Source organism: Malus sylvestris, chromosome 15 (genome assembly GCF_916048215.2).
Source record: "Malus sylvestris chromosome 15, drMalSylv7.2, whole genome shotgun sequence".
NCBI classification, from domain to species: domain Eukaryota; kingdom Viridiplantae; phylum Streptophyta; class Magnoliopsida; order Rosales; family Rosaceae; genus Malus; species Malus sylvestris.
Genome location: NC_062274.1, coordinates 4927357 through 4946832, shown reverse-complemented (window position 1 = coordinate 4946832; position 19476 = coordinate 4927357). Strand labels below are relative to the sequence as shown.

The window sequence follows — 19476 nt, the reverse complement described above, 5'->3', positions numbered from 1 at the left end:
TCGAGCGGTTATAGCTGAGGACGTTGAAGAGAAACAAGGAGATCAGAAAATCGTTGATAGGAGGCGCAGGCAGTTGAAGAATCCAAGAAGCTTCTCTCCGAGAGGAGAGAGGTCGGAAATTAAGGTGAGTTAATCAGAAGTTAAGGTGATTAGTTGCCTTAATTATAAATTTAATCGTCAGCTTAATTACGTGGTGAAACTTATCGATACTGTGGATCTGATTAGGTCGTCTAATGGCGTGGTGGCGGAAGATGAAGTTCCCGATGCGGAAAATCTGGAGCCGGGTAGCAACCCACCTCGGCATCCACAAATCGGGTTTGTAATTTGGATTTCATTTCATCTTTGGTCGTTGAGAAAATCTCATTTCTTCTTATAATGGATGTTTTTCGAGGCGTTAGTTAATTAAGAAAGAACAGGCATCATGCATAAAGAATCTCTGTATCACGTAATTATAATTAATCCGACGATTACGTTTATGGAAATTGAGATTGATTTGAATTTTGAACAGGGCTACCGAAGCTAAGACATGATATAAGAACATGCGAGTACGAGGACGTGCATGTGATGTGGAGGATGCTCAACCCTAATGACAGATCAGAGACCATTCAATTGGGAGGAGGAGGAGGAGGAGGAGGAACGGCCAAGAAGAAACGTTTTTCCAATTTGTTCGATTGGATTAAACGAGCTCCATCGGTTTACCGTGCCTTCTGATTTCTGATGTGTTTTTGGATCATATATCTGTCAATATTCTACCATGTTTCAGCTCACAAATCGTTTTCTGGAAATTATGGTGGAAGTTATATTTTGGTGTCTGTTTTGTCTTCTCCCAATGACGTCAGTGGTCGGCCGCCGGTCTGTGTTTTGTAGATATCAACGGTTCATATATGGATTCTCTCTTCTTGTTATTAAATAAACTTAACTTGATTGTATGTTTGTGTATGTCGTGTTGGACTCTTATATTTGTCTACAAGTTTTTAGTGGTACCAATTATCAAACTAGTTGAATGATAATGATGTCATGCATTTATATAAAAGAAGTCCAAAGCAATGAAAGTAACGATTAGAATAATAAGAGCATATTTGAAGGAGACCGTCAGATTTGTCTGTAAGATTTTTAAAGTGACGGACTAGCTGAAAACACAAGGATATTATTTTAAACAGGTAAATCAAAATTAAGAAACAAATTTTAGCACAGATTTTTGTGTTATACCGCATGTGTTATGTTCACTTGATATGCACACATGGGCCGCGTTTTGATGGAGGATAATATAAGGAGTCTCTATTGTATCTTAAGCGGACAAATGATGTGCCATGAACAAGCACCCCAAATTTAAGAATTACTCCTTATTTAGGCCTAATCTAGCATAAAATATGGACTGAATTCTGAACTAAGCCTCAGAAGGATTGCGTTAAATTAAGAGCAGCTCCACTCCACACCCAATTGGCACCCAAATTGCCAAGGCAATTGGGCAATTGTTGCCTAGAAAACCAAAAACCTTGCTACTGCCCATACGAAACAGTCGGGTAATTACTGGGCCGCACACTGCCGGGCTGCTCAATCGGGCAAGGATTTCTTGTTGATTAAGCCCAATTGAAGGCCTGGTTGGCAATTACTCAAATACCCAATCCATGAAAAATGAGAAAAAACAGAACATCACGTGCCGGTTGGAGGACAAAGTGCCACGTTACAAGGAGGCGGCAACAATGTCCAAAACGCCTCGTTTTGTGCCTAGTGCTATATAACTAACAACGTTTAGCGAATGCGAGTCTCCATCGTACTCCCGCAGCTGCAGAGCGACGCAGAAAATCCTAGCGAGCTTCAAAGATGGGACACTCGAACGTATGGAACTCTCACCCCAAGAACTACGGCCCCGGTTCCCGCACTTGGTATGATTTTTCATCCCCAAATCTCACTTATTTTTCCTTAATTATTTTGCTGATAATCGCCATTTCCTTGCTGGAGATTTAGCTTATGTATGAAAATTTACTTTGTTGAAATTATAGCTTGGTTATGCGATTGTTTATGGGTAAAAATTACCAGAGATTTTGAGTTTGTATTAGCTTAATCACTCTCAAGAATCTTAATCACGGGTATGGATTTGCATATTTTTCTACTTATTTGCTGCCAGTGTTTTTATTATTTAGTTTAATTTTGGGTTTGTAAGTGTATTTGGTGGACAATGTGTGTGATATGGAAAAATTGTTTGTTAATTTGAACAGCCGAGTGTGTGGAAACCCTCATGGATTGATCCGGAAGTATGCGCTGATGTGCTGCAGGCAGTGCTTCCGCAGCAATGCCAAGGAGATTGGCTTCATCAAGGTATGAATTCAATTTATTTAGTCATTTGTTTTGTGGAAGCGTTTATCCAAAAGATTGGAATCCTGATCTCAAGGACCTATTATGTTGCTTAATATATGACTCATTTGCATAATTTAATTGCTCCTCTAAGACTAGTCAATATAATTTGTTAAAGGAAATGTATTGGCAATTTGGCATGCGTTATCCTCCTTCAACATTATCGGTTGTTTTAGAAGGACTTCTACGGGTTTCCTACTTATCTAAAACACTTGTACTTGTCTGTTAGTCTAGGGTTTCTTGCATTAGCATATCATTTTTTTTTTCAACAGATTATCATAGCATTAATTTATACTACTTTTCATCACACAAAACCAAATTGATGAGAACCAATCACTTGATTGACTAATTGTTCTCACTTGATTGACTAACTTTAGATTGATGTCCTCCCTTAAAACACTCTCCTGTCTATTAGTATTAATTAATTCCTACAATTCTGCCTTCATTTGATTCATATACCTTGTCTACTTGTTAATATATATATCATTGGTTTTTCAATTGAGGATAATGTTACTTCTCAATGGCCATAACACCATGTTGCCTTTCTTCCTTACACTCTTCTTGTTGGCAGAGACAGAACCAGAATCATGTCAGACAACCTGAACGATACTAGAATCTTGTCAGACAAGCTTAACGATAGCACCCGAAAACGAAAGAGGTATATCAAGCTTTATGGGAAGTGTCAATTCCATTACGAGATACACTGCGACAACAATGACAATATCTCCGAACTCACATAAGAGAATGACACCTCCCAATTTTTAACAGCAGTGGAATTTCCCTCTTCACAACGAGAGGAGGTTAGCCACTACTCCCTTTTCGAGTCACTCATCTCGCTTTCCTCAGAGCGTATGGTGCCTCGAAGAGAGACCAAACTGGCGGAAAGCTCTTCATATTTTACCAGTAATTTGAGGAGTATCTTGATGAATGGGCACTGGACCCTTCTCTAAGCGGCATGAACAACTTTCCAATCTTCTAAAAAGCATGAGGTAACATCTTTACATCCTTCTCTAAGCAGCATATGTTGTTACCTCATGCTTTTTAGAAGATTGGAAAGTTGTTTCATGCTGCTTATAGAAGGGTTTTGGGTTTAGTGCGCATTCATCAAGATACTCCTCAAATTACTGGTAAAATATGAAGAGTTTTCCGCCAGTTTGGTCTCTCTTCGGGGCACCATACGCTCTAAGGAAAGCGGGATGAGTGACTTGAAGAGCGTTGTGGGAGTAGTGGTTGACCTCCTCTCGTTGTGAAGAGGGAAACTCCACTGCTCTTAAAAAAATTGGGAGGTGTCATTCTCCTATGTGAGTTCGGAGATATTGTCCTTGTTGTTGTAATGGAATTGACACTTCCCATAGAGCTTGGTATCCTTGTTTCATTTTCGGGTGCCATCGTTGAGCTTGTCTGACAAGATTTTGGTATCGTTCAGGTTGTCTGACATGATTCTATCTCTGCCAACAAGAATAGTGTAAGGAAAAAAGACAGCATGGTGTTATGGCCATTGAGAATCAACATTACCCCTAATTGAAAAGCAAACGATGTATATATTTACAAGTAGACAGGGTATATGAATCGAAAGAAGGTAGGAATTAATTAATACTAATAGACAGGAGAGTGTTTTAAGGGATGGCAGTCAGTCAATCAAGTGCTTGGTTCTCATCAATTTGGTTTTGTGTGATGAAAAGTAGTATAAATTAATGCTATGCTAATCCGTTGAAAAAAAAAATGTTGTGCTAATCCAAGAGCAGGAAACCCTAGACTAACAGACAAGTACAAGTGTTATCAGTAGGAAACCCTAGTGAGTCACAAGTAGAAGTCCTTTTAGAACAACCGATAATGTTTAAGGAGGATAAGGCATGCCAAATTGCCAATACATTTCCTTTAAAAATATATTGACTAGTCTTAGAGGAGGAATTAAATTATGCAAATGAGTCATATATTAAGCAACATAATTGGTCATTAGGATTCCAATCGTTTGGAATTAAATTATGCAAATGAGTCATATATCACCTACATGTTTTTAGGTTCACATTTTGAATTACACGTGGATAAAACATATGTGTGAGTAATAACATGTCTCGCTTGATTAACTTTGGAGCATAATACTTGCTAAAAAACTAGTAATAGATATATACATATAGTGGTATATTGCATGTGTGGAGTTTAGACACTAAATCCAAATCATGGGGTCCATGTCAAAGATCTCTAGGTCCAAGAAAGTCAGTGTCGAGTTGATTTAGATGTGATCATCCATAACCTTGCATTATATTTGATTGTCAAGTTGTACCATATATATCCTAAGCACTATACAATAAAAAAAAGATTTAGGTTCGGACAAGGTTTTTGGCATCATTAAATCTTTGATGCGTTTTGTGTGTATTCTGTTATAGAAATCCAATTTTATAGAAAACATAAGTCTTTGGATGATATTTTCTTCAATGGATGTTAGTAAGTATGCACTATGAATTTGGTAACCGTTACTTATCACAAATACACACTTATTTTTTTCTTAATATTACGTTAGTTTTTAAAGTGCTTATGGACGGTCTTGTGCTGATTAGATTTTCCTCCATTAGCACACAACAAATTCATAAGCTACATTTATTGTTGCCACCTTGTCTTTTAAGTTTTTCCTTATTATTGCAAGGAAAAGCTATCCACTCTTTGGCGAACATTTCACATTACTCAAACACCGTCTGTTTTCCGATTAAATATTTCATTACTAGGATGGTAGTTTGAGCTACCCCTGCTTTCCCTTTGTCTAGACGTGAGGATATCCATGGTGTGTTGAACATATTTTTATGTCCACATATGCATCCCTGGATGAAAGTACTTTTGTATTTCTTCTATAGATGCATGTTTGAAAAGACGCATGTTGTACTTCTGGATAGTGTCATTATTTGAGTGAGTATATACGTGATTGAGGCATGGGAAAGTGCTATGCATGAGTTTTTTTATTTTATAGATTTATGTGCTTCTTGACAGTCTTGTCCTGATTAGTTCTCCATCAGCAAATCATAAGCTACATTTACGTGAGCCAACTTGTCTTTTTAGTTGTTATTTAAGCGTATGTTTTGTTGATTCAATATGTTAAGCATATATCAGATCTTCATGCATGTGCTTATTGACGGTCTCGTGCTGATTAGATGTTCCCATCAGCACATAACGTTATCATAAGCTACATTCACTTGTGTCAACTATTTTAGTTTTTCCTTATGGTACATAGGAAACGCTTTCCTTGCTTTGACAGACATTTTCATAACTGTAACTTAGTTACCATAGGAAACCTAGTCCACGTAAAACAGACAGACAAGAGACAACGTAAGAACAAAATTATCATGACATGGGCTTATGATTTCATTTCATCTTTCATCGTTGAGAGAATCTCATTTCTTCTTATAATTGATGTTTTTCGAGGTGTTAGTTAATTAAGAAAGAACAAACGTCATGCATAAAGAATCTCTGTATCACGTAATTATAATTAATTCGATGATTACGTTTATGGAAATTGAGATTGATTTGAATTTCGAACAGGACGACCGAAGCTAAGACATGATATAAGAACATGCGAGTACGAGGACGTGCATGTGATGTGGAGGATGCTCAACCCTAATGACAGATCAGAGACCATTCAATTGGGAGGAGTAACGCCCATGAGGAAACGTTTTTCCAATTTGTTCGATTGGATTAAACGAGCTCCATCGGTTTGCCGTGCCTTCTGATTTCTGATGTGTTTTTGGATCATATATATGTCAATATTCTACCATGTTTCAGCTCACAAATCGTTTTCTGGAAATTATGGTGGAAGTTATATTTTGGTGTCTGTTTCGTCTTCTTCCAATGACGTCAGTGGTCGGCGGCCGGCCTGTGTTTTGTAGATATCAACGGTTCATATGTGTATTCTCTCTTCTTGTTATTAAATAAACGTAACTTGATTGTATGTTTGTGTATGTTGTGTTGGACTCTTATATTTGTCTACAAGTTTTTAGTGGTACCAATTATCAAACTAGTTGAATGATAATGATGTCATGCATTTATATAAAAGAAGTCCAAAGCCATGAAAGTAACGATTAGAATAATAAGAGCACTTTGAAGGAGAATAGTAAGATTTTTAAAGTGACGGATTAACTGAAAACGTGAGGATCTTGGTTTAAACAGGTAAATCAAAAATAAAAAGTGAATTTCAGCACAGATTCTTGTGTCATGCTGCATGTGTCATGTTATATGTTCACTTGATACACACACTTGGTATGCATTTTGGTGGAAGAGAATATAAGGAGTCTCTCTAGTGTATTTTAAGCGGACAAATGATGTGCCATGAGCGAGCACCCTAAACTTAAGAATTTCTGGCCTAATCCAGCATTAAATATGGACTGAATTCAAACTAAGCCTCAAAGGATTGCGTTAAACCAAGAGCAGTTCCATCTAGTCATTTAATATTACGCTCTAGTGGTATTCATCTTCACTTGTAAGCGAGAAGTCTGAGGTTCGATTATCACCAAAGGAAAATTTAAACCACATTATTGCTAGCCCATTATAAGGTTAAGTTCACCTCCCTCTCTCAGATAATATCGTTCGTTCCAAAAGAAAAAAAAAAACGCAGTTCCACCTTACAATTGGCGCCCAAATTGCCAAAGCAATTGTGCAATTATATTGCCTAGAAGACCAAAAACTTTGCTTCAGCCCATAGAAACAGTCTGGTAATTACTGGGCCCACAGTTCCGGACTACTCAATCGGGCAAGTATTTCTTGTTGAATAAGCCCAATTGAAGGCTTGGTTGGCAATTACTCAAATACCCAATCCATGAAAAATGAGAAAAATGGAACATCACGTGCCGGTTGGAGGATGAAGCGCCCCGTTACAAGGAGGCGGCAAGAATGTTTAAAACGCCTCGTTTTGTGCCTAGTGCTGTATAAATAACAACGTTTAGCAATTGCAAGTCACAAGGATTAGGGTTTTAGGTAGCCATCGTATCCCGGCAGCTGGAGAGGCGACGCAGAAAACCCTAGCGAGATTCAAAGATGGGACACTCGAACGTATGGAACTCTCACCCCAAGAACTACGGCCCCGGTTCCCGCACTTGGTATGATTTTTCATCCCCAAATCTCACTTATTTTTTCTTAATTATTTTACCGATAATGTGCAATTAATCGCCATGTCCTTGCTCGAGATTTAGCTTATGTAAGAAAATTTACTTCGTTGAAATTATAGCTTGGTTATGCCATTGTTTATGGTTAAAAATTACCAGAGATTTTGAGTTTGTTTTTGCTTAATCACTCTCAAGAATCTTTAAGTGTTTTTATGATTTATTTTATTTTTGGGTTTGTAAGTGTATCTGGTGGACAATGTGTGTGATATGGAAAACTTGCTTGTTAATTTGAACAGCCGAGTGTGTGGAAACCCTCATGGGTTGATCCGGAAGTATGCGCTGATGTGCTGCAGGCAGTGCTTCCGCAGCAATGCCAAGGAGATTGGCTTCATCAAGGTATGAATTCAATTTATTTAGTCTTTTTTTTTTTGTTTTTTTGTTTGTGTTTTGATTGTATATGGCTTCTGCCCTTGCGGCAGTGCTAGCTGTTTAAATAAGAGTAATCCAAACTACTACAGGATACAGTTAATGAGTCTATGTCTACCTGCATTGGGGTTTTTCTGTACAACTATTGATATATTGTACCTCCTTTTGAAGGGGATATGCTCCACTGTTCATGGAGCGGGATATGTTATCACCCGTATATCTCCGATATAACACGTGTATTTGTCATATGTAGTGTACGTGTATAACACATGGATAAAACATATGTAGTGTACGTGTGGTATATGTGTGAGTAATAACATGTCTCGCCTGATTAACTGTGGAGCAGAATACTTGCTAAAAAGCTAGTAATATATATATATATATATATATATATATATATATATATATATATATATATATTATATTTATATCCACATACAGAGAGTACACACACATATGTACATATACATATAGTGGTATATTGCATGTGTGGAGTTTAGACACTAAATCCAAATCATGGAGTCCATGTCAAAGATCTCTAGGTCCAAGAAAATCAGTTTTGAGTTGATTGAGACGTGATCATCCATAACCTGACAATCCTCCCAACAGTATTCCTGTTCTCCTGCTGTTGCATTATGTTTGATTATTTGATTGTCAAGTTGTACCATATATATCCTAAGCACCGTACAATAAAAAAAAAGATTTGGGTTTGGACAAGGTCTTTGGTGTCATTAAATCTTTGACGCGTTTTGTGTGTATTCTATTATAGAAATCCAATTTTATGTAAAACATAAGTCTCAGGATGATATTTTCTTCAATGGTTGTTAATACGTATAACTCCGCCTATGTCTTACATGGCCGGTCCCAAGCCCGGATAAAGGAGGAGGGGGAGGGCGTCAGGTAGTCGACAGCCGGCACTCCATGATCACGTCGAATCCTTATGAAAATGAATCCAGAACAAAATCGCGCTAAAGCTAGGGCGTCACCCGTAAGTGGCGCGCTGTGTGGCCTGAGCACAGTGATAAGTGAGCAAGGGTCGCTGTATCTCCATCGGCACCCGGATGCAGTGTTAAATGAGCAAGGGGGCCATAGAAACTTCTTTTCGAACGACTCCACTCAAAGTTGTTTGGGAGCATATGCTCCTATCAACTTTACCCGGGACACACAAAAGAAGTGTTTTGATCCTATTAGACGGGGGAGGGTGAAGAAGCTAGGACAGAAGGGTAGAGTTCAAGAGAGCAAAATGCGTTTAGGAACGTGGAATATAGGAACCTTAACGGGAAAATCTATGGAAGTAGTGGAAGTTATGGTGAGGAGAAGGATAAATATTATGTGCCTACAAGAAACTAAGTGGGTTGGTAGTAAGGCAAAGGATCTAGAAAACTCAGGGTTTAAACTTTGGTATTCGGGCACAAATAGAACGAGAAACGGTGTTGGCATCATCGTGGACAAGACCTTGGTACAAGATGTTGTAGATGTCAAGAGGGTAGGAGATAGAATCATGGCAATCAAGATTGTAATAGGACAAGAACTTATCAATGTGATTAGTGCGTACGCACCTCAAGTAGGGTTGGATACGAGTTCGAAGGAGAAATTTTGGGAAGATCTTGGAGACTTGGTGCAAGGAATTGCTCAGACGGAGAAGTTATTTATAGGAGGAGATTTAAATGGACACGTGGGCAGGGAGACAGGCAACTATGGAGGTTTTCATGGTGGCCATGGTTTTGGGGAGAGAAACGAGGATGGGGAAGCTATCTTGGATTTTGCAATGGCATATGATCTCTTCTTAGCCAACACCTTCTTTAAGAAGAGAGAAGAACATGTGATCACCTACAAGAGTGGGTCGTCAAAAACACAAATAGATTTTCTTCTAATGAGGAAAGGGGATCGTATAACTTGTAAGGATTGCAAAGTTATACCAGGAGAGAGCGTGGCTAATCAACATCGCTTGTTGGTGATGGATGTACATATCAAAAGAGTAAGACAAAAGAACAAGACTTGGAAGTGCCCAAGGACTAGATGGTGGAATCTAAAAGAAGAAAAACAAGCCATTTTCAAAGAGAAGGTAATCACCCAATGTGTGTGGGATAGAGAGGGGGAAGCTAGCCAAATGTGGGATTCCATGGCTAGTTGTATCCGAAAAGTAGCAAAAGAGGTATTAGGAGAGTCCAAGGGCTTTGCCCCACACCAAAAGGAATCTTGGTGGTGGAATGAGGAGGTACAAACAAAGGTGAAGGCTAAGAAGGAATGTTGTAAAGCCTTATACAAGGAGATGACTGATGAAAATGGTGAAAGGTATAGAAAAGCGAAGCAAGAGGCGAAGAAAGCTGTCAGAGAAGCTAAGTTAGCGGCTTACGACGATATGTATAAACGACTAGATACCAAAGAAGGAGAGTTGGATATCTATAAACTATCTAGAGCAAGGGAAAAGAAGACAAGGGACCTAAACCAAGTGAGGTGCATCAAGGATGAGGATGGAAAGGTTCTTGCTACAGAGAACGCGGTTAAAGACAGATGGGGAGGTTATTTTCATAATCTTTTCAATGAAGGACATGAAATGAGTGCTTCTTTAGGGGAGTTGAGTAACTCAGAAGAGTGTAGAAACTACTCTTTTTATCGTCGAATCCGGAAGGAAGAAGTGGTTGTAGCTTTGAAGAAGATGAAGCATAAAAAAGCAATAGGCCCAGACGATATACCAATCGAAGTGTGGAAACTTTTGGGAGAGACAGGTATAACATGGCTCACTGACCTTTTCAATAGGATTTTGAAAACGAAGAAGATGCCAAATGAGTGGCGAATGAGCACTTTGGTGCCTATCTACAAGAATAAGGGCGACGTACAAAATTGCATGAACTATAGGGGTATTAAGCTAATGAGTCATACAATGAAGCTCTGGGAGAGAGTCATTGAGCATAGATTAAGGCAAGAGACACGGGTTTCGGACAACCAATTCGGGTTCATGCCAGGGCGCTCAACCATGGAGGCAATCTATCTCTTACGAAGATTGATGGAAAGATATAGAGATGGGAAAAAGGATTTACACATGGTCTTTATAGATTTGGAAAAAGCGTATGATAGGGTCCCAAGAGACATTCTTTGGAGGATTTTAGAGAAGAAAGGAGTACGAGTAGCATATATCCAAGCTATAAAGGATATGTATGAAGGAGCAAAGACTGCCGTAAGAACTCATGAAGGACAAACCGAAAGCTTTCCCATAACTGTAGGATTACATCAAGGCTCATCCTTAAGTCCTTACCTTTTTGCGTTGGTAATGGATGAGTTAACACGACATATTCAAGATGATATTCCTTGGTGTATGCTTTTCGCAGACGATATAGTGTTGATAGATGAAACTCAGGAAGGGGTAAATGCAAAGCTTAACCTTTGGAGAGAAGTGTTGGAATCTAAAGGTCTTCGCCTAAGCCGATCAAAGACAGAATATATGGAGTGCAAGTTCAGTGCAAATGGAGGCCAAAACGAGTTAGGGGTGAGGATCGGAGATCAAGAAATACCAAAGAGCGACCGTTTTCGTTACCTAGGATCTATCTTGCAAAAGAACGGAGAATTAGATGGAGATCTCAACCATAGAATACAAGCTGGATGGATGAAGTGGAAGAGTGCATCCGGCGTGTTGTGTGACCGCCGTATGCCACTGAAGCTCAAGGGAAAATTTTATAAGACGGCAATAAGGCCGGCGATGCTGTATGGCACAGAATGTTGGGCGGTGAAACATCAACACGTACACAAAATGGGTGTAGCGGAGATGAGGATGCTTCGTTGGATGTGTGGGCACACGAGAAAGGAAAAGATTAGGAATGAGGATATCCGGGGTAAAGTAGGAGTAGCCGAAATTGAAGGAAAGATGAGAGAAAATCGGTTACGGTGGTTTGGACATGTGCAAAGAAGGCCTACTGACGTTCCGATTAGAAGATGCGACTATGGGACAGAGGTGCAGGGCCGAAGGGGTAGAGGAAGACCTAGGAAAACTTTGGAAGAGACTCTAAGAAAAGACTTAGAGTACTTGGATCTAACGAAGGACATGACACAGGATCGAGCACAATGGCGTTCTAAGATTCATATAGCCGATCCCACTCAGTGACTTGGATTTTCCAAGTCTCCAACCGAGAAGTTTTCCTCATTCGGGAAATTAAGAGAACACTACCCCAACCTACATGCTCCACTCAGAAAGCTTCAACATACAAGCTTTAACAAAAGAAAATTCAAAGAACTTAGCGAAGAAGGCTTTGGTGTATTTAACACAATACGTTGAAATGAAGGAAAGCTTATTTATTGATATCCCCGATAAGCTACAAATATGTACATATACATGAGTCAAAATAAGCACACAAGAGGGAGCCTTCACAAAGGTTGCTTAGGAGAAGTCTCAGCAGTCGGTAGAGCCCCAGAAAGAGAAGGCATCGGAGGGGGATCATTTGGAGCCTCAGTACTGGACAAAACCCTAAAAGGAGGAGGCATCAGAGGTTGATCATTTGGAGCTTCATTACGCGGTACAGCCCCAGAAGACGAAGGCAATAAATGCCTTTGGAACAAACCCACAAATCTCTGATGATCAAGTAAAACCTGACCATCAGTTTCCTTCATCTGGTCAAGCTTCCTCTTCATGTTTGTAGCATAGTCATGTGCGAGCCGGTGCAACTGTTTATTCTCATGCTTGAGCCCTCTAATCTCCTGTTTGAGACTCATCACTTCAGCCGCCAATGATTCAACTTGGCGGGTTCGAGCAAATAGGCGTTGGGCCATATTAGACACAGAACCTGCACACTGAACACTGAGAGCCAGCGAATCCTTAACAGCTAACTCATCAGACCGTTTGGAAAGTAGTCTGTTATCTTTGGGAGTGAGAAGGTTCCTGGCCACCACCGCAGCGGTCATATCATTCTTCATCACGGAATCCCCAACGGTAAGAGGACCAGTAGGGGAGACGAAGGATGGGCGCCATATGTTGTCTGGAGAAGGCGGGGCTGCCTCTTCAACAAGGTTCAAGTCAAAACGACGGTCGGAGGGGCCAGACATTTTCAAAGGTGTTGAAGAGAGAAGAGGTCGGACAAATCAAGATCTTAGAAGTGCAAGAATGAAGCTTCTACTGGTGGAGATTCAAGTGTGCTTTGGAACTTAATGCCAGCCCCTATAAAAATCTGCACTCGACGAAGCTTCAGAAATCGAAGAGGCGCCTGCTCAGAAATCGAAGAGGCGTTTGCTTTCTCAAAAGCTGGGCTGCTTAGAGATCACGAGGGTTGATCTCAGAAATCGAAGAGGCGTTTGCTTTCTCAAAAGTTGGGCTGCTCAAAGACCACGAAGGCCGATCTCAAAAATTGAAGAGGCGCTCGCTTTCTCAAAAGCTGGGCTCCCCAGAGACCACGAGGGCCGATATCAGAAATCGAAGAGGCACCTACTTTTCCAGCCTTTTCCAGCCTTGTCAGCACCTGTCACACGCACACTCAGTTTTGCGGAAATTATGGGCATTCTGTCAAAGACTTCTGGGGAAGTAGAAAACACATGAATCTTACTGTTCAATCACCCACTTCCCACACGCAACAATAGCTCATGGGTACCATAGATAACTTTGCCAAAGTTGAGCACGTGAAGCTTGCAGCTCCCACTACATCGCTCTGACCAAGAAGGGTAAAAGAATAGCAAAGAAACAGCACTAACAAAGTTTAGACCCATAAATTTTGAAGGTCTAGCTACCATATTATTACCCACAAGGGTAAAGGAACAGTACCACTGCTGGATAATTGGAAAGTCCCTGTGTGTCAACCTCTGTGCTTCGTGGCAAGGTAGACTAGCAAACATGCCCAACCTTTACTCACATTCGAGAAAACACTCCCAATAAGATTGCTTGCTCCAAAATCGAAGAGGCACCGTCCTCCGAATCTCGAGAGCCAGACTCCCAACATGACTACTTTCTTAAAAATCGAAGAGAGGGTAAAGGAACAGTACCATTGTTGGATAATTGGAAAGTTCCTGTGTGTCAACCTCTGTGCTTCGTGGCAAGGTAGACTAGCAAACATGCCCAACCTTTACTCACATTCGAGAAAACACTCCCAACAAGATTGCTTGCTCCAAAATCGAAGAGGCACCGCCCTCCGAATCTCGAGAGCCAGACTCCCAACATGATTACTTTCTCAAAAATCGAAGAGACACTGCTCCCCGAATCTCGAGAGCCAGACCCCCAGCATGATTGCTTTCTCAAAAATCGATGAGGCATCGTTCTCCGAATCAATCGAAGAGGCGCTCGCTTTCTCAAAAGCTGGGCTGCTCAGAGACCACGAGGGCCGATCTCAGAAATCGAAGAGGCCCTACTTTTCTAGCCTTGTCAACACCTGTCACACGCACACTCAGCTTTGCAGAAATTATGGGCATTCTGTCGAAGACTTCTGGTGAAGTAGAAAGCACATGAATCTTACTGTTCAATCACCCACTTCCCACACGCAACAATAGCTCATGGGTACCACAAATAACTTTGCCAAAGTTCTCTGCCAAAGTTGAGCACGTGAAGCTTGCAGCTCCCACTACATCGCTCTGACCAAGAAAGGTAAAAGAATAGCAAAGAAACAGCACTAACAAAAGTTTAGACACATAAATTTTGAAGGTCTAGCTACCATATTATTACCCACAACTGTAAAGGAACAGTACCACTGCTGGATAATTGGAAAGTCCCTGTGTGTCAACCTCTGTGCTTCGTGGCAAGGTAGACTAGCAAACATGCCCAACCTTTACTCACATTCGAGAAAACACTCCCAATAAGATTGCTTGCTCCAAAATCGAAGAGGCACCGTCCTCCGAATCTCGAGAGCCAGACTCCCAACATGACTACTTTCTCAAAATCGAAGAGAGGGTAAAGGAACAGTACCATTGCTGGATAATTGGAAAGTCCCTGTGTGTCAACCTTTGTGCTTCGTGGCAAGGTAGACTAGCAAACATGCCAAACCTTTACTCACATTCGAGACAACACTCCCAACAAGATTGCTTGCTCCAAAATCGAAGAGGCACCACCCTCCGAATCTCGAGAGCCAGACTCCCAACATGATTACTTCCTCAAAAATCGAAGAGACACTGCTCTCCGAATCTCGAGAGTCATACCCCCAGCATGATTGCTTTCTCAAAAATCGAAGAGGCATCGTTCTCCGAATCTCGAGAGCCAGATACCACAGACCACTTTTTCAAAGTGCTCTGACAGAGTTAAAACATGTGAAACTGGCAGCTCCCACTACCGTGCTATGACCAAGCAGGGTAAAGGAATAGCATTACTACTTGTTGTTAGGGAGACTCCTATATATGTCGACCTCCATCCCCAACGGACAGGCAGACCTGCAAAAATGCTCAACCCTTCATCATATCTGAGAGGGCACTCCCAACGAAGCCTTTCGAAATATTCAGCTTTCTTTCCCCCCGATAATACCTCTGCAAACAAGCTATACTAGAGCAAGAATATCTCATATCATCAGGGTTAAAAGCAAGAGTATCCCATATCATGCTTTTTTCCTGTCTTTTCTTTTGGCCTTGTTTTTACCTGCAAGACAAGGAGAAAGAGAGCAATCAGTCAGCACTTGGAATCAAGCTTCCAGCCAGGAACTGACTGCCTGGAACCCCTTACCTGATTACTTACCTGGCATTGCTCTCGAGTACTCATCTTCAACATCTTATGTTTCCAGGGAAGATTCCGCATCTGCTTGAGGAACAGATAGGGCAAGTGCGAAGGATACAAGGAAGCATGTGGAGACAAGCGTAACAGCACACGTGCCGATACATTCATTACTCTGTCAAAAGCAAAAGTATCCCATATCAGCAGGGTGGAACGTACTCTAGATTTGATGGACTTGTTTTGACCCTCAAATTCTTCAGTCGGCCTTATACTCTGGAGGAAACCAGAAAACCCTCCAGCTCAGTTCAAGAATAAGCCTGTGGAAAGTTACTTCTTCAAAAGCAAAAGTATCTCATATCATCTCTTCTCATTTTTCTTCTCTTTATCCTTCATGCTGCTGCAAGATGGGGAGAAGGTGAACAATCAGTCGGAGCTCTGATTGCTTACCTTGTCTGTCACCTCTTTCAGCAGACCCCCTAGCTCGGCGACTTGGGGGACTCCTACTACATGGTTTGTATCGCGCTTGACCAAGCCTGAAACTACAAGTAAGCTTCAAGTGAAATTGATACATTACCTTGTGCATCTCCACCAGTTAAAGATACCACCCCTGGATGGAGGAAGAGTACTTCCAGAGAAGATGCCACATCTACCTATGAGACAGATAAGGCAAGTCAAGACGACACCACACTCCGATACTTAGAAGTTTCGTGATTACGAGATCATTCTCCCACAATATTTCCTAATGTCATTTGTACTAAATCATTCACTTGTACTCACTAAATGAGAGCTTGAACCTATGTACTTGTGTAAACCCTTCACAATTAATGAGAACTCTTCTATTCCGTGGACGTAGCCAATCTGGGTGAACCACGTACATCTTGTGTTTGCTTTCCTATCTCTATCCATTTATATACTTATCCACACTAATGACCGGAGCAATCTAGCGAAGATCACAAAAAGCGATCGTTTTCGCTACCTAGGATCTATCTTGCAAGAGAACGGAGAATTAGATGGAGATCTCAACCATAGAATACGAGCTGGATGGAAAGAGTGCATCCGGCGTGTTGTGTGACCGTCGTAGGCCACTGAAGCTCAAGGGAAAATTTTATAGGACGGCAATAAGGCTAGCGATGTTGTATGGCACAGAATGTTGGGTGGTGAAGCATCAACACGTACACAAAATGGGTGTAGCGGAGATGAGGATGCTTCGTGGGATGTGTGGGCACACGAGAAAGGATAAGATTGGGAATGAGGATATCCGAGGTAAAGTAGGAGTAGCCGAAATTGTAGGAAAGATGAGAGAAAATCGGCTCCGGTGATTTTGAACATGTGCAAAGAAGGCCGACTGACGCTCCGGTTCGAAGATGTGACTACGGGACAGAGGTTCAGGGCCGAAGGGGTAGAGGAAGACCTAGGACAACTTTGGAAGAGACTCTAAGAAAAGACTTAGAGTACTTGGATCTAACGGAGGACATGACACAAAACCGAGCGCAATGGCGTTCTAGGATTCATATAGCCGACCCCACTTAGTGGGAAAAGGCTTTGTTGTTGTTGTTGTTGTTGTTGGTTGTTAATACGTATGCACTATGAATGCGGTAACTGTTACTTATCACAAATACACACTTTTTTTCTTCTTAATATTACATTAGTTTGTAAAGTGCTTATGGACGGTCTTGTGCTGATTAGATTTTCCTCCGTTAGCACATAACAAATTCATAAGCTACATTTATTGTTGCCACCTTGTCTTTCAAGTTTTTCCTTATTATTGCAAGGAAAAGCTATCCACTTTTTGGCGAACATTTCACATTACTCAAACATTGTCTTGTTTCCGATTAAATATTTCATTACTAGGATGGTAGTTTGAGCTATCCCTGCTTTCCCTTTGACTAGACATGAGGATATCCATGGTGCATTGAACATACTTTTATGTCCACATATGCATCCCTGGATGAAAGTACCTCTGTAGTTCTTCTATAGATGCATGTTTGAAAAGACTCATGTTGTACTTATGGATGGCTAGTGTCATTATTTGAGTATGTACGTGATTGAGGCATGGGAAAGTGCTCTGCATGAGCTTTTTTTTATTTAGATTTATGTGCTGATTGACAGTCTCATGCGGTTTGGTTCTCCATCAGCAAATCATAAGCTACATTTACGTGTGCCAACTTGTCTTTTTAGTTGTTCTTTAAGTGAATGTTTTGTTGATTCAATATATTAAGCATATATCAGATCTTCATGCATGTGCTTATTGACGGTCTCGTGCTGATTAGTTGTTCCCATCAGCACATAACATTATCATAAGCTACATTCACTTGTGTCAACTATTTTAGTTTTTCCTTATGGTACATAGGAAACGCTTTCCCTGCTTTGACAGACATTTTCGTAACTTTAAAAACATGTTCTATATGCTTTCCAGTATCACTCTTGAATATTATGGCTTTCAAGTATCACCCTATACTTTCTCTTTGTCAGGCTGTTTTTGTTTTCGTGTCTTGCTGACATTGTTCAATGGAATAGGTTATTTTTGTCAAAATTTCCCTAGTACGTTCTGTTTGTTGATCTTTGAAATTCTTTCACTTGGGTTTTGTTGATGCTGATGTGATTTGAGATCTTATTACTGACTGTTGTAAATCAAACTGTGATCTTACAACTATCAATGATGACTAAATATAAGGCTTGTTTCTCAAGAACATTCGCAGTGGCCGCCTAAGAGCTTTCGCCTTTTGCGAGGCTTGAGAGCTAATGATGCTTTATCTTCCTTGGATGTCTGAGATTTGGATAATTAGGATTATCCACCCTTCTATAAAGCTACCTTGCTTGTTATAAATTGTGTATGTCTGTCCATGTCTTGAATTTGGACACGTACTTATGCTGTGTTGTATCTTCATTGCAGTACCGCTAAATGGAGAGACCACCTGATTCAGATTGGCCACCAAGTCGTCTGAAGTATGGAGCTCGGGATTGTTTTCGTTGTTGGTGTTCCTTTTCATTATCTTATCTAAGACCATAATGTAGGATAAAGTTTGACAATTAGTTGTTGACTGAGCCATTGTTGAAACTATTTGATGCATCTGAATTTTGTTATCCAGTGGGCTGGAGTGGTTTTAGGACAAGGATTGTCTGCCCACCCTTTTTTCATGCCCTTCCATGCCTTCCTATTTGTGTGGTCACAGTTAAGTCACGTCAACATTTTATATTACTATTCATTTTTGTCTTATTATCTTTATAAAAAAATAATATAATAACGTGATTTAATCGTGACCACACAAAACAGAATGGCATGGAAGGGCATGAAAAATGGGAGGGCTGACAGTCATTGTCCGTGGTTTTGTCATTAACCTTTCTAACTTGCTTCCCCAGGAAGTTCGATTCGTCAGACTCGATTGTTAATCCTGACTCCTTAGGTGGTTTTGATTAGATTTGATGGTAGTAGAATAGCGAATGATGAATGTTATCGCACATACGTATGTTGGTTTGAGTCCATACTCTGTTGTCTCATTTTCTTGGTGAAGAATTTAAAACAAGACGTGTAATGAGAAAGGTTACGCCCATGCGATGGTCAATTCATGGTGATGATGGCCGTCCGCACATCATCTTTGATTAATGCAAAAGATGTATCAATGTGGTATTTCGTCGGGGTCGATGCGGTGCTTCAATGTCAATGATGACGATCAACATTTAGCCATCCATTTGTTTGTCTTAGATTTGATCATTGTAAATAGCGAGTTTGTAGCTATTTATTATCAATATCCATTATGATTTAGCTGGAATCTCTCACTGCCTAAATATATCATTATAATGAAATAATATTAAAAAATGGATAAACATTAGGAGTGAGCAATGTTTGGCTTTATTATTAGAAACACAAAACCGAATTAAAAAGAAAAAGAGAGAGAAAAAAAATAGGAAAATCAAGAGAACAGATGGAGGTGCGGGGAATCGAACCCCGTGCCTCTCGCATGCGAAGCGAGCGCTCTACCATATGAGCTACACCCCCTTGAT

General features: G+C 40.5%; 2 protein-coding genes, 1 long non-coding RNA gene and 2 other non-coding genes across 5 annotated transcripts; 4 read left to right on the top strand and 1 right to left on the bottom strand.

Annotated features, from left to right (window-relative positions):
- The first annotated feature begins 1763 nt into the window (after positions 1 to 1763).
- Positions 1764 to 6292, top strand: LOC126601218 (40S ribosomal protein S29-like). Its single transcript, XM_050267896.1, has 3 exons — positions 1764 to 1886; positions 2220 to 2319; positions 5887 to 6292. Exons 1-3 carry the CDS (start codon positions 1825 to 1827, stop codon positions 5899 to 5901), a joined length of 177 nt encoding a protein of 58 aa, XP_050123853.1. The 5' UTR covers positions 1764 to 1824; the 3' UTR covers positions 5902 to 6292.
- A 976-nt stretch (positions 6293 to 7268) lies between these two features.
- Positions 7269 to 18558, top strand: LOC126601219 (40S ribosomal protein S29-like). Its single transcript, XM_050267897.1, has 3 exons — positions 7269 to 7436; positions 7739 to 7838; positions 18368 to 18558. The coding sequence occupies exons 1-3, from the start codon at positions 7375 to 7377 to the stop codon at positions 18374 to 18376; spliced, it is 171 nt and encodes a 56-aa protein (XP_050123854.1). The 5' UTR covers positions 7269 to 7374; the 3' UTR covers positions 18377 to 18558.
- Positions 13072 to 14702, top strand: LOC126601222 (uncharacterized). Its single transcript, XR_007615700.1, has 2 exons — positions 13072 to 13511; positions 14425 to 14702. It is a non-coding gene; the product is annotated as an uncharacterized LOC126601222 (long non-coding RNA).
- Positions 18126 to 18249, top strand: LOC126606070 (small nucleolar RNA SNORD14). Its single transcript, XR_007617107.1, has one exon. It is a non-coding gene; the product is annotated as a small nucleolar RNA SNORD14 (small nucleolar RNA).
- An 840-nt stretch (positions 18559 to 19398) lies between the features above and the next one.
- On the bottom strand, positions 19399 to 19471 carry TRNAA-CGC (transfer RNA alanine (anticodon CGC)). The gene has a single exon. It is a non-coding gene; the product is annotated as a tRNA-Ala (tRNA).
- Positions 19472 to 19476: the final 5 nt, after the last annotated feature.

Bases quoted from the DNA above. Each gene is read 5' to 3' on its own strand.
- LOC126601219 (XM_050267897.1), top strand. From the start codon at position 7,375: ATGGGACACTCGAACGTATGGAACTCTCACCCCAAGAACTACGGCCCC. The intron at 7,437-7,738 runs GTATGATTTTTC...TAATTTGAACAG, and splicing joins GGCCCCGGTTCCCGCACTTG to CCGAGTGTGTGGAAACCCTC.
- LOC126601218 (XM_050267896.1), top strand. From the start codon at position 1,825: ATGGGACACTCGAACGTATGGAACTCTCACCCCAAGAACTACGGCCCC. The intron at 1,887-2,219 runs GTATGATTTTTC...TAATTTGAACAG, and splicing joins GGCCCCGGTTCCCGCACTTG to CCGAGTGTGTGGAAACCCTC.